Source organism: Harpegnathos saltator, unplaced genomic scaffold, assembly GCF_003227715.2.
Source record: "Harpegnathos saltator strain DR-91 unplaced genomic scaffold, Hsal_v8.6 scaffold182, whole genome shotgun sequence".
Taxonomy (NCBI): Eukaryota; Metazoa; Arthropoda; class Insecta; order Hymenoptera; family Formicidae; genus Harpegnathos; species Harpegnathos saltator.
Window position 1 is genome coordinate 1,724,278 of NW_020229964.1, and position 13,623 is coordinate 1,737,900.

The 13,623-nt window shown below is 44.1% G+C and overlaps 1 protein-coding gene across 1 annotated transcript in view; it reads right to left on the reverse strand.

Annotated features, from left to right (window-relative positions):
* Positions 1-1,022: 1,022 nt before the first annotated feature.
* LOC105182470 (brain-specific homeobox protein) overlaps positions 1,023-13,623 on the reverse strand; it is an 83,950-nt gene continuing 71,349 nt past the window's right edge. The window contains exon 2 of the mRNA XM_011139901.3: positions 1,023-3,237. Within this exon, the coding sequence (XP_011138203.1) occupies positions 2,870-3,237 (368 nt within the window). The 3' untranslated portion in view covers positions 1,023-2,869. The remainder of the gene's footprint in view (positions 3,238-13,623) is intronic.

The window sequence follows — 13,623 nt, forward strand, 5'->3', positions numbered from 1 at the left end:
GTACTTATGTAAGAGAGAGAGAGAGATCCACGATCTTTTGTGCAGCTTGGTTAAGCAGTGATTCTCAAATTCACAATTGCACGGATTACCCTCACTAGAAAAAAAAACTGTCACTAGAAGAAAAACTGTCGAAACCGTTTTGCTTTCCAGTGTACAGCCACTTCAGTACAGTTTTACACCAAAACCTAACCTAACCTAACCGTAAAAGTAAACATATAACACACAGTCCTACGTAATGCGCCAAGTTGCCTACTGCACTATGGCGTTCTTTTGTCCTTAGGACCATCGCATACAAAATGATATAGATGCATATGCATAGCGTAAGATCATATGGATCTAGGAATCAGTTATGTTATGCTCTGTAAATCAACGTGACAACTTTTTCCTAGATGTTGATTGGTCGAAGTGAGCTTACGCCACGCATATGCATCTATGTCATTGTGTGCCATGGGCCTTACTTGCACTTCTGCACTTCAGTTCAGTACTAGTGCATTTTTCGTACTTCAAAAGAGAACAAACCTTGAGATCGCACTTGGATTCATCCATAATCAGCACAAAGTGCGAAGAATAGAATTTATTGCCAGATGTCCTCCTTTGAGAAGGATTGTTCTTCTTTCTACCCAAAACTTTCATACCTTGTCGAGGACGTTATTTGTCTTTCCTTATCGTATCGAAGGAGTTTTTCTCCTTGTCAGATTCTCACTATAGTGACTTGTCATAGTCACGATCTAGTAACATTTTTGTCAATATACTTTTATCAATGATATGTATATAATATATGTAGTTAAAAATTGACGTTCGGAAAAACAACAGGCATTCCACCTGACGACCTTTCTCTTTTTTGCTCATCAAAATTTTCGACCGTCCTTTTCCATCAACTTACAAATCTGGCAGCCTTAGCCAAGAGGAATTGGCGTATCTCGTGCTATCTTTGTCTGGCAAGACTCATCCAAGCGCAATACCAATCGTGGGAAAATTGAAAGGAGAGATGACGAGACGAAGAAGTCGCTTGTGACAGTTGCTTCGTTTCAATAATGTTTCCATTTATTTAGCTTCGCTATACACTGTATACTAAGTCGGTTTACACACGCGCCTCGCTATCACTTTACGAACCGCCATTACGTAGATGTACATCTTATAATCGCTCTCCCTAAATTCACTAATTAAACTCATAATCAGGTATATTGCAGTGTCCCATCTATCGTTTACGAGATTTCATTGTTTTTTTTCTTTTTTCTTTTCCTTTAATTCTAATCTTGTATAACGGCTCTATATCATGTCTATGCGTAATATTATCGAGGAAACGGTATATATATATACATTGTATATACACGACGGCGACGAGGACGCGTCGCCGTTTATAATTTATCAGGGATAATGTTCGCTTAATAATTTATTATCGACGGTTTTTCAATCGGCCCTCTTCATGGTCCGCGCGCTCCTTCTCTCTCGCGCGTCCGCGATTTTATATAATAAATACATTATGATACAATGTTGCGCTGCGCGCAGACTACGATGCGCTTTCGTTCCCACCTAAAGCCGCGACTGCACCACACACGAAAATGCCACTTTCGGGTCTGACAAGTGCGACGAAAATTTCCCTCCGAATGCGATCGCGTTCCACCTTTCGTTACTCGGTACTTGAGAAAGTCAGTTCGATTTTTAGCCGAATTTTTTTTTAGTTGATAATAACGTCACCGTCATATCCGATCAAAGTTTCGCCGTTTCTCGGGTAATTGTTCGACTACACGTGGGATGTACGATAAATCTTCGCAAGCCTTCGATAAATCTTACAGATCCGTGCTCATAGAACCGTGCTCATTGAACCAACAAGTTCGAATGAGACAACTTTGCAGGTAGAATCCTCGACGTGAGGCTGCGGATATTGCGATAGGCAATAAAATATTAACACATCTCGCGGTCGAGATTAACACGTCCTAATGGTAAACAACTGGTGAATGAAAACTCGCGAAAACGTTTGACACGCAGAAAGACCGCGAAGAACCAAGATTTAAATCAGCAGCGGATCAGTGGGTAAAGTTATCGAGCGACTGCCGAAGGATATCGAGCGATCAACGAAAGAAGAAAAAGGGACTCTTGATCGGAGAATGTTCCTTGCGCCTTTCCTATGGAAGAGCAGGAAATGCGTGGAAATGCGTCGGAAAGAGTACCGAGCGACGCATCGAAAGAAACATATCGCGCGAGCCAGTGTTTCGGCCATTTTCGGCTTGCGGCAATTGACCTTCGCGTGTGGCTCCCGCACGAGGAAAATCGTTGCTTGCAAAAATTCGTCGGGCTTTTAGATGTACTTATTTAATTAGCAGTGAGTAAAACCACACACATATTCATTTTCTTTCAGATATAACTGTCTGATCCCATTTCCAAAAACGATACATCTTTTGAGACAATTATCGATCCATTTTCGCACTTTCTCGACATTAACAAATCGTATACCGGAAAAGTCGCGTTGCATCGATCTGAATAAATGAAATCAAATATGGCGAATAAGCATTTTCTTTCCGCAGCAGTCTTTTTTGGTTAAAACAAAAAAGCCTATAATGGCGTAGGTACACATTTTATCAGGTTTTTACCGTTTTTACCTATAATGAAAATGAGGTTATGTCGTTGCTTTAGACGCCGTGGATAAATTTTAAAATCATGAGCCAGTACCTTCTTGAATTGATAAAGCTCCGTGAAAACACAAAACTGTCAACCCGCAGTAACCTCCACTTATCCGCAATCCGACGAACTTTTGCAAGCACCTAACAACACACATGTGACACATCCGTTACATCCGATTGCTCCGCCACCGTCGAGCCTCGATTGCACGCAGAAAGAAAGTCTTAAGGCTAAGTCGCTCTCGGGCGTCCTACGACTTCTCGTCCATGGAGTTTGGCAATGGTCGTTTCTTCAGGATCCCCAGATCCTGCACATTCTCCAGGAAGGTCTTGTGATGCTGCGCGACCAGCAGCGGGTTTACAGTTTGCACGTCTTTCTTCAGCTCCTCCATGTCCCTTTTGAGCTTCGCCCTCCTGTTCTGGAACCACGTGATCACCTGGGCATTGCTCAGGCCGAGCTGCGCAGCGATCTCGTCCCTGTCGGCCGGGCTCAAGTACTTCTGGTAGAGGAATCGTTTCTCCAGCTCGAAGATCTGCTGATTCGTGAACGCGGTCCGGCTTTTGCGTTTCTTCTTCGGCTGTTGCCGGTTGTTGAACAGGTTCAAATGGTTGGCTTGTTCTGCAACAGAAAATGCACGGTTACCGGTTAATCGTACGTTCGACTTTTCTTTCTCTTTCTCCTAGAGAGGGGGGGGGAGGAAGCGCGCGTGAAGTCGATCAATATTGCGCACGGGATGAAATTTGTCGTATGCCAAATCACTCCCAAAGCCTCCTCGGCCATTGTTCCTTGGCCAGCCAAGGCCGAAGGACCTCGGCGGATTCGCGCGGCTCTGCAGAATTAATTTTATTTAACTGCACGCGTGTCACACGTGCGCGCACAGTCGCGAGGAAAGCTCCACTGGGTTAATACAGGAAACAATAACCCGCGCAACGCTAAGAAGAAGCGAGAGAGAAACGATGCGTAATGACAGCAATCGTTAAGAGAGCGCTTTACGACGGAGAGCAATCTTATCGGCGATCCCGTTTCTCGCGAAAGATCCGACCGCGATTCGGCTTTCGCGGTAGCGTGGCACCGCATCGCCGGTTATTACGCACGCCCGCTAATGAATGAGCGAAGACGCGTGCAAGAGAGATAGAAACAGAGACAGAGGCAGACAGAGAGTGTGAGAGAGAGAGAGAGAGGGGCCGCAAACGGATCGTCGATATGGTGGCAATTAAATCCCCCCGATAACAAGACCGTCGTCCGGTGAGCGTGTCTCTCTCCCTCCTCCCTCCCTCCCTCCCTCCCTTTCTCTTTCTTTCTTTCGGAAGCACGATGCGGTAATTAGCCGCCGATATACGAATAACTTACATATTAAGATTTTATCGTCCACGTCGCTCTCTCGTGTAATTTCGCTCGCGCGAGCTCACGCAGCGGAAAAGGCTCTCTCGCGGAAATGCGTCGAGAGAGGAGAGGGAATCGAAAGACGAAACGAAGCCATTCTTATCGGCTTCGCCACTCACTTAACGCGCGTTACGCGCAGTTAATCCCAGGGATAAACAGCGACAGCGCGATAAGAATGGATATCACCAGAGGTTCTATCGTCCCCCTTTCCTCGCGTTTCTCCCATTGCTCCATAGTGTAGATTCGCAGAGCCACGAGACTAAACGCAAGGGGGAAGGTGGGTGATATGCGTGCAGCGGTAATTGGAACAAGGTAATCTCTGATCAATTTCGCGAAATTGCCGATAACCGCAGAATGCGGAGAGAGAGAAGTGCGCGCGGCTGTGCAGCATTTAACGGCGTGTACGGTTGTCTCTTCAAGGCGCAGACGTGTTAGACTTTACTGGAGAGATCTTCTAGTCAAAGTCCCGACATTACCGACTTTTTCCTAAAGTCACTAAAGTGATAAAAAATGGCGTCTACTCGCTGTATCCAGATAACCTCCACGATAAGAGATCTTTACCGAAGGTGCGCCCCGAAATCAGTTTCGAAAACTTTGATTTTGATTGTAAGGTTGGTAGACCTTAAACTAACCTATATACGTTCCGTAATTGATCAGCTGATCCATGCGATCAACTGTACGATCAGGAGATTCGATAATCAAGATAGTAAATAACAAAAATACTCATCCATTTCTCTCTATCTAATATTACAAAATTAGTAGTTAAAACCAAAGTTGTAAACAGAAATAGTATATGGCTGTGAACGTTCAAGTATAATCAGCCGAATTAATTGCGGAACGTATGCAGGTTAGTTCAAGACCTATTAACTTTATAACTAAAATTGAAATTTCCGAAACCGATTTCAGAACGCAAGGCGAGTCGATACATTCCTTCGCTCAACAGACTTGGGAAAAGTGGATTCGTAGTCGAGGTACACAACTTCTGAGACACCGTGTACACGGGGGCATCTCGCAGCACAGCGAGGTTTCATAATCTCGAGGGACGACTAGCTGGGACATGCAAAACGAATCGAAGCTTTCTCAGGTGACCGCCGGAATTGTGAGACTCTGGAGAGCCCCTCCAAAAGGGCTACAAATTAAACGTATTTTCGAGACACGGAAGGACTCTCTCTTTCTCTCTCTCTCTCTCTCTCTCTCTCTCTCTCTCTCTATCTCCTCTCCATAAAAGTATTACGCATTCGTTACGGTGCCCCGACCACGGGATTCCGAGAGCCATAATCACGATAGGTCCCGCTGATCTAGCCAGGGCTGTATTTCAAAACGCTTCTAGCGGATGCGTCGTGTTCGGAGAGTTAAATCCCGGAGCGAGCCGTGCTTGGAATAAAAAAAAAAAACGTGCGTAAATATAAATAATCCGTGTTCGCGCGAGACTGCCACACCGCCACGCGCTGAGGAATGAGACGCGAAATAAACATGTCGATCGATCGATCAATATTTTCCGAGCGTAACGCACGTAGCCGGATCGAGAAAGCCGGCGCTCCCTCAATCAAGCGATACCGCCCAACGGAGATTTGAATTTTAGATCGCCGGGAGATAGCGCGAGTTGCGGGCGCATTTCAGTGCGTTGTTATTAATTTCCTCGTGCGCGGCGCTGCGGTCTGCGCGAGAACGGATCGCAGCCTTAAAGAGACCTGACTCGCGCCGTATCTTATCATGCTCGTTGCGAGCGCCCATTAATGCGGCAATTTTCTTAAATCGGCCTGTTATTATAAATTAATTGCCGGTTTAAGAAACAGCCGGTTAAAGCAATCACCTGCGTCGCGTCGCGTCGCGTCTTATCGGCCGCTGTTCAATGAAAGTGCCTCATGACAGCCGAGCTTTTTTTTTTCCTTTTATGCTCGCCGCGCCATTTATTTGTCGAGTCCCGAGAACATGCCGGAGGAGGACTCATTTATTTAAATCGCGTCTCGCGTAATATGCCTCCGAAGGCGCACGTGGTTCTTTTATCATCGGACATGTCGGGAGAAATTCTCTCGCGCTAGAGGCGTATCTTGTAAAGCTTCAAGATTATACAAAATGACAGGGATCGAGGTTAGAAATTAGAAATTGGATCAGCCCTGGAATCACGGAGCAGAGCCAAACCGAGAAGCATCAGGATGAAGAATCTCGTGAAGAAACTTGCAATACCACCATGTGTCTCCGAGATCGTCGAATCGCGGAGATCTTGCAGGACTTATCCCGCCGATGCGAGGCTCGAAGACGAGAAGGATGTTGTAAAAATTATTATACGTATTACGTTAACATCAAAATTAATTCTCTCAATTTTGATTCGACGCTAACCTCAATCCCTGTAATTTTGTATAATCTTGAAGCTTTACAAGATACGCCTCTAGCGCGAGAGAACTGAGAATTTTAGGCACTATGTTTATAAGAATTTTCTTTGTTTTAATAAGAAGAATGTAACTGCATATAATGAACCCAACCTTCCCAAAAACTAAAAAATCCAACCAAAACATTTTTGTCTCAATATTGAAAATTCTTTCAACTCCTTTATGTAAAAAATGTTTCAATTTTTTTTATATTAACATTAAATTGCAGCTTCAGTTATATGAACATAAAAATCATCTATTCTGAATAGATTTAAATATTCAACTACGCAAACGCATATGAATATGCGAACATTTTATCGAGAAGGACAAATACTAACATTTGTCGCATCGATTCTACCGACTAATGCATCGAACCATCATTCGATCCGCTCAAAGTAGCCGAAAATCATCGCCGCGCGTCGTATCTCATTAGCGGGCCGTAATGCCGGATACCGTTTTACAATTTTCGTGACGAGGGAAATCTCATGAATTAACGTCGTTAGCCGACAACCGGGGCGCTTCTGTGCGTCCTCCTTCTCCTTTATCGCGCATCGTGTTCACCGGGCCGGCATACGCGCGATGGCCGTTTTCGCAATGGCGTTAGCCATTAGGAAATAATCGAACCGAATGACGAAAAAGAGAGGCGGGCGCGATGAGTCGTGGACAAAGTAGCCGAGGAGTCGCCGCAGGATCAAAGGCCGCCGCCATCGGTCACACCTGCGCAACTCGACGGTACAGTCCGCTTTGAAAAGTCCCGCCGACCGATGCGAGCGACTCGTGTACTTATAAGGCGATCGGACATCGGACGTCCCGCTTTTGGCGGGACAGTCCGGTTTTAAAACAATAGCTCGCGTGCGCACGAGCGTGTGCCTCTCTCGTGATCCCAAAGACGGTGACTTAACATTTTATTCGCGCGCGACGGACAAACGCACGCTCGCCATTTGTCGGACGGCCACGATGATTGGACACGTGCATTTAGCGCTAAATATACGCCGAAAATGCGCTGTCGCGTCCCATGACTCGCGACTCGCGGATTGTCCCACTTTTCTAACGATAAGTCGGGCATTCGTGGGTCAGAATTCCGGATAGCCCCCACCACGCATTTCATGAAATTTATAGATTATATAGATGAGAAACCTCGTAAGAATTTCGTGCGAAACCCTTTCCCCTACCGCAGAAATTAAAAAGCTCAATATTTGGAAAAAATAGAAAATATTAGAGAAGCTGAACAAAATGTTACGATAACGAATAGGGTCTACTCCGAAACTTGTAACGCGACAAAAGAATAGAAGTTCAAAACAAGCCTAACCTAACTTAACTTAACCTCATCTTTTTTCTTTAATTATTTTTACTCGACAATTTTTTTTATTTTTCCAAAAGGAATAGAACCTTCAGATGATACCATTTCGCTTAACCTAACCCCTAACCTAACATAACCTAATTTAAATAAACCTAATTTAATATCACAAGAAACTAGAATTTAGATAAATTAAAATCGGTTCACATTGCAATATAGTTTAAATTCAAGTTAGGAAAATCATATGAATCTTTAATTATTATTGTTGCTTCAAATGCTGGTTACATCTAAAATCTAAAAAAATAAATTTTTCGATTTCTTGTTTTGTCTTTGTTGATAATATTTTAACAAATTAATGTTTACGTTGCTCAAATACACTAATAAAATAAAAAGGAACGTACTTCAGGAAAGTACTGTTGAATTTTATCTGTTTTTCACACATGAAAATCTCAATAAGCGTTTATTTAGCCACATGACAAAAATATAAATATTTAAAAAACTATTCGTTTCCGCATATTCGCACTTATAACATTCGACTATATTTAGTACGTATCACATGCCTGCAAAAGTTGATCAAATTCGTAAAAAATAGGAGCTATTCGGAATTTGAGCCCATTCGTGTTTACACAGGCGAGCGCCGATTAATCCGGCCGTCGGGAAACGTCGAGGCACCTGTCGAGAGGAGACTCGTCGCTCAGGGCTCGGATTTGACTCGCGCACTCATCGCTTTACGAGATACGCTCTCGCGGACTGTTTCTCTTGCCGTATCGGAAACATCCGGCCGAGTTGACGAGAGCGCATAGTCGTTAGCCGTCAGGAACGCTAAAAACGCAAGCAAGACGAGTGAGAAGTGAACGTGGCATCATAATTGCGCGACTCACTGAGATTCTATTTGTCGGCCGATCAATTTCATCGTGTTTACGAACTGAGATCAATGTTACATCGAGAGAAACGATTATCGAGATTAATAAGGAGCTTACGAGGAAATGAATTTCAGACCGACGCGGCCTTCGGAGAAGAAAACGGTAATTGAACGCTCGGAGACCAATCAAAATCACATGCGCGATACGCGTCGCGCTTCGCGTAATAACGTACCGCAGCTTGTAATGATGATTTTAATCTAGCAGTTTCCAATCGGTTAGCAATCGATATATGAGGTACTAATTAGAATTTTCTCTTATTTACGGTCGATTCGTCGAATGCTGTCGTTTGGATTTATTGCGCGGCTCGTGTTATCTCGCATCGAGCCGCCGACGGAGATTGTCTCGCGTTTCGAAACGTGCGTATTTGCGATACGCATCGTGTTTTACACAATAACGGCTCGATGATGTTAATCTACTAGTTTTTATTCGTTATCGATCGGTATTTAAGTCTCTGGGCGAATTCGTCGCTCACAGATTCACGACTCGCTTCGTTTTCATCCGTCATCTCGTTACTCGCGACGCGACCCAACTGCTATGCGATCCTCCCCTTCGACGAAACGAGATCCGAGAACACGTTGACAGGTAAAATCGTAGACGCGAACGACTTCTGTACGACAAGGACATGGAGAGAGGGACGACGACGAAACGGTACACGAACGAACGAACGAACGAACGAGCGGACGAATGGACGGACGGAAGAAGCGGTGCGCGCCGAGATATTAGTTTCTGCGGTCGACTCTCCGCAGAGATTTAATTCGTTTGATGTTCACGAATTCGCCGCTTCGGCAACCCTTTCGCAACTGGCGTCTGTCCGCGGCGAGACGGCTCCGCCGGCTCTTTACTTCCCCGCAACTTTCCAACGTTCGGTCTCTCCGCGAATCCGCGTCCGCGATGTCCATCTTTTCCCAATGTATCTTCTCCACCAACACATTTTCGCCAACCCTCTCGACCGAGCACGGTAAGGTTCGTCCTCCGAAGTCCAGTTCCACTTAAATGATCTCGACTCGATCTTCAGAAAATCAATCTTTCCATGTCGACTTTTCTCTGCTCGATTTTTCTATAAATCGACTCTTCCAATAGAGAATCGATTCTTGATCTGATGATAGTCCTCGCATTCCGAAATCGGCTTTAGAAACTTTGGTTTTTTTCGTGGCGTTAGGGAATTCGCCTTAACAGGCGCCTGGAGTCAATATTGAGAGAGAGAGAGAGGGAACTTTGGTTTTAGTTATAAAGTTGGTAGACCTTAAACTAACTTAGGTATGTTCGTAATTGATCAGCTGATCACGTTTGGACGTTCATAGTCATCTACTATTTCTGTTTAGAAACTGACTTCAGAAAATAACTTTAGCTACTAATTTTGTAATATCAGATAGAGAAGTGGATAGATTTTTTATTACTTATTATCTTGATTACCAATCTCCCGATTGTAAAATCGATCGCATAAATCAGCTGATTAATCACGGAACGTATCTAAGGCCGTATTCATAATCGGCATATTTATAATCAGGTCTTATAATTAATGCCGTCTGAAGTTCACCTTCAGATACTACGTAGATAATAAAATAATTTGTACAACATTTGAAGTTGAACTTAAGATGGATCTTAAATATAAGATCCGACTATGAATACCGATCTAAGTTAGTTTAAGGTCTACCAACCTTATAACTACCTTATAACCTGAAATTTCCAAAACCGATTTTGGAACGAAATCAAATCGACATCGCCTATCAACACTTTTATTCGGACCAAAATATTCGTCGCATGCGCCGGCGGAGGGAGATCAGTGTAACGAGCCGTTACTCGTCGAGTTTTGCTTTGTTCCGTTCGAGGTAACCGCGTGATTTCCTCAATTATGAACTACTCTTGAGATGCAAGTCGAGCTCGCTGCCGTACGCATTGTTGTAAGGTTGCCAGATCTGTAAGTTGATAGAGAAAGACGGCCGAAAATTTTGATGAGCAAAACAATAAAAATGTAATGCGTCTGTCACCTTTTCGAACGTCGATTTTCAACTGCATGTATTATATATTTCATCTAGGTATTGTATATGTATATATTATTTATAAAAGTATATTAATAAAAATGTTACTAGATAGTAACTGTGACAAGTCGGCATATCTAACGAGGGAAAAACTCCTTCAATGCAGTGGAGAAGGGCAAATAGCGTCTTTACCAAGATACAACAATTTTGGCAAATTTTGGCTAGAAAAAAGGACGATCCTTCCCAGAGGGGAATATCTGGCAATCCTAGTGACTTTTGTTTTCCGCGCTATACGCTGTCACATATGAGCGTACGATCGGGACCGATGCGTCGCGATTGGGAACATTGGGTGCGTTCACGACTCTCAACGGTTGTGCAACTGTTGAGTAATTTCATCTTGAACGCTACTGAGCGAAATGCGCTCACTCGCAACATGCTGAATGAGTGGTCACCATTTTTCTCATCATAAATATTCGTCGCTACCTTTACTGGTTAGTCTCCGATCCAACATGGCGCAGCCCATGAATAAAGAAAATAACAAAGAAAATAGTCATATAAATCCAAATATATATAGCGGGGAATGTCAAGGATGGTGTAGAATACATTGTAACAGACACATATGAATTATATTTATAAAAATACTTAATAATTACAAGACACATAAGCATGTAGACGGGCCGTAATATTTAGTACTTTAGTAGCATTTAGTAATATTTATCTGACATTTTTTCCGCGCAACATAATCGCGCAGAACAGTGTTGCGTTTAGTGTACATTTCTACTTCACACTCATCGCTCACTCATCGAATGCTCAACTATTGTGCAACTGTTGAGCTTCATGAACGCACCCAGTGTATCGATATTGCCCAGCATGTCCGCGAGCTCCAATTGGAGTGAGCTCGGTCGAAAGGCTGAGCTCGGTCGAAGACTGTAATGGCGTGCGCGCGCACGTATGTGTGTGTGTGTGTGTATGTGTGTGGTTAGGGAATCGTATAGGAATAAAGTCCCGATAAAGGACAGCCGACGCGACCACCTGCCGCGCGTGAAGCACCATATCCGCGTATGACATCTACTAGGGTCACAGATGGCGGCGAAATTCGCTTGATTAATGTGCTGACTTGGCCGAAAATTTGCTTTAATTAGCCGGTGTACTTTCGTATCTGTGCTTTATCTTCCGCCGAGAGCCCGATTTAACAAACCGCTCTCATAATGAATCGCAATAATTAATAACAGATTGACCCTTTCATCGCAGCGACGATCGCGTCGGTTTTCGAAAGTGGGCCACACGCTCGTAAACTATATCCGAACTAATTGCCCGAGGCACATAAACCCCGAAGCGACGATTAATTAATTTTCTCCTCTTCCAGGTATTGGGTGATACTCTTCTTGCGATGTGTAACGGTAAGCTATTTGTTTATTCCTGCGAAAGCGTGTTTCGCGTAATGAGAAATATGATTTGCAGTCTTCTCTCGTGGAGGGATTTTTTCAGATAAAAGGAATTCGAACTACGAGTGGCGAAAAGGGGATTTGAGAGATTTCACTTAAAAGTCATCATCAAAGAAAATCATGTAAATGCCATATCATGAGTGAAATTTTATCCCAATATATATTTTTTTTATTTCAAAAATCACAACAATCAAACAAGTGTAATTAAATGTAATTATTATTATCGAATATTGGATGAAAAGTAGAGAAGTTATTGTTTGCAGCGGATAATTTAATAGGATCAAAACGAAACTCGCACAAGGGGTGAAATTTCACCCATGGTAGTCTTTAAGGGTTAAATTTCGAGAAATGTTTCCCCCTCTGCGATTTGATTCTCTCGTCGCAAATTAAGAGCTGGCTATTCGTCGCGAGTTACGGGCTGAATAACGAGTGTAGTGACCCAACAAATTTGACACGAACGAAGATTGCGTATTACGGAAGGGCGCGGAGGGTGGCCGAAGCTTAATTTATCGTCACGCGACGACAGGGAGCGACGGAAGGCAAATAGTCTCGGGAGCAAGCGACACGGCTTTGAGGCTGCACGACATGTCGCGCGAGGACGAACGCGAAATCGACGAGGAGAGCAGCCATCTTGGTTACGCTCGAGCAGGACTCACTCGAGTAGAATAGTAACGGAGTTAAGAGGCGCGACGATCTTGAAACAATCTAACTGGCGTCTCATCGAGTAGATTGTTCGACAACAGTTTCTTGTTAGCTGAATTTTACGGTCAAACTGCAAACGGCCGATGACATAACGACGAAGAAACCGTCGCACCGTTAACGAGTTTCGCTTGCGTTTTTGGCGCGTCCATCAGAACCGCAACGAGCGACATCCGCGGCGAGTAATTTGTTCAACAATTCAGCATCCCTTGGCGCATATTTTCGAGCAGCGGAAAAATCGCCGACTGAAAAATCAGGTTTGAAAAAGAATGTTTGGTCAAATGAATGAATTTCCTGGTGAAACTGAACGACTCGGAAATACCGGTTCGAGCTATCAGAATTCAGTCGATATGATCGAGATTTCCGGTGAAATTGACCAAAAATCTGCTCCCTTCAGTCGTAATTTCGAAATCGTTCATATTTCACCGCGAAATTCGTACCGCGTTCAACCAGATTTTCTCCGTGCGGGTAAAAAGGAGCGATAACCGTCACTATAACCGGTACGTCCGAGTAACCGTGCGATGTGAAATACTCCATCTTGAAGGAAGCCTGCGCGCGAGCGCAGAAATCCTCGCGGAGATTATTACCTAAAGGAGATTTCGCCTGCCGACGTCGTTACAAGATCGACAAACATCCCGCGGTGCTGAAGCAGTTAATTGTAAATTGCCGTTGCTGATACCACCACCACCACAACTATTATTAGGCAAGAAGCGTCGATCGGGCAAGTCGAGCGCTCGTTTCGGCCGGCCGACGCGCGTACCCGATGACGTATACACCGCTATCGCGTAAAGGAAGAACGAAATGGGTTAACGACCGTGAGCGATGCATCACTTGAATTCTCTCGTCCGTAAGTATATTAGCGGCGTAACAGGTTCCCATCGCGCCGTTTCTTGCCATTGTGGATAACCA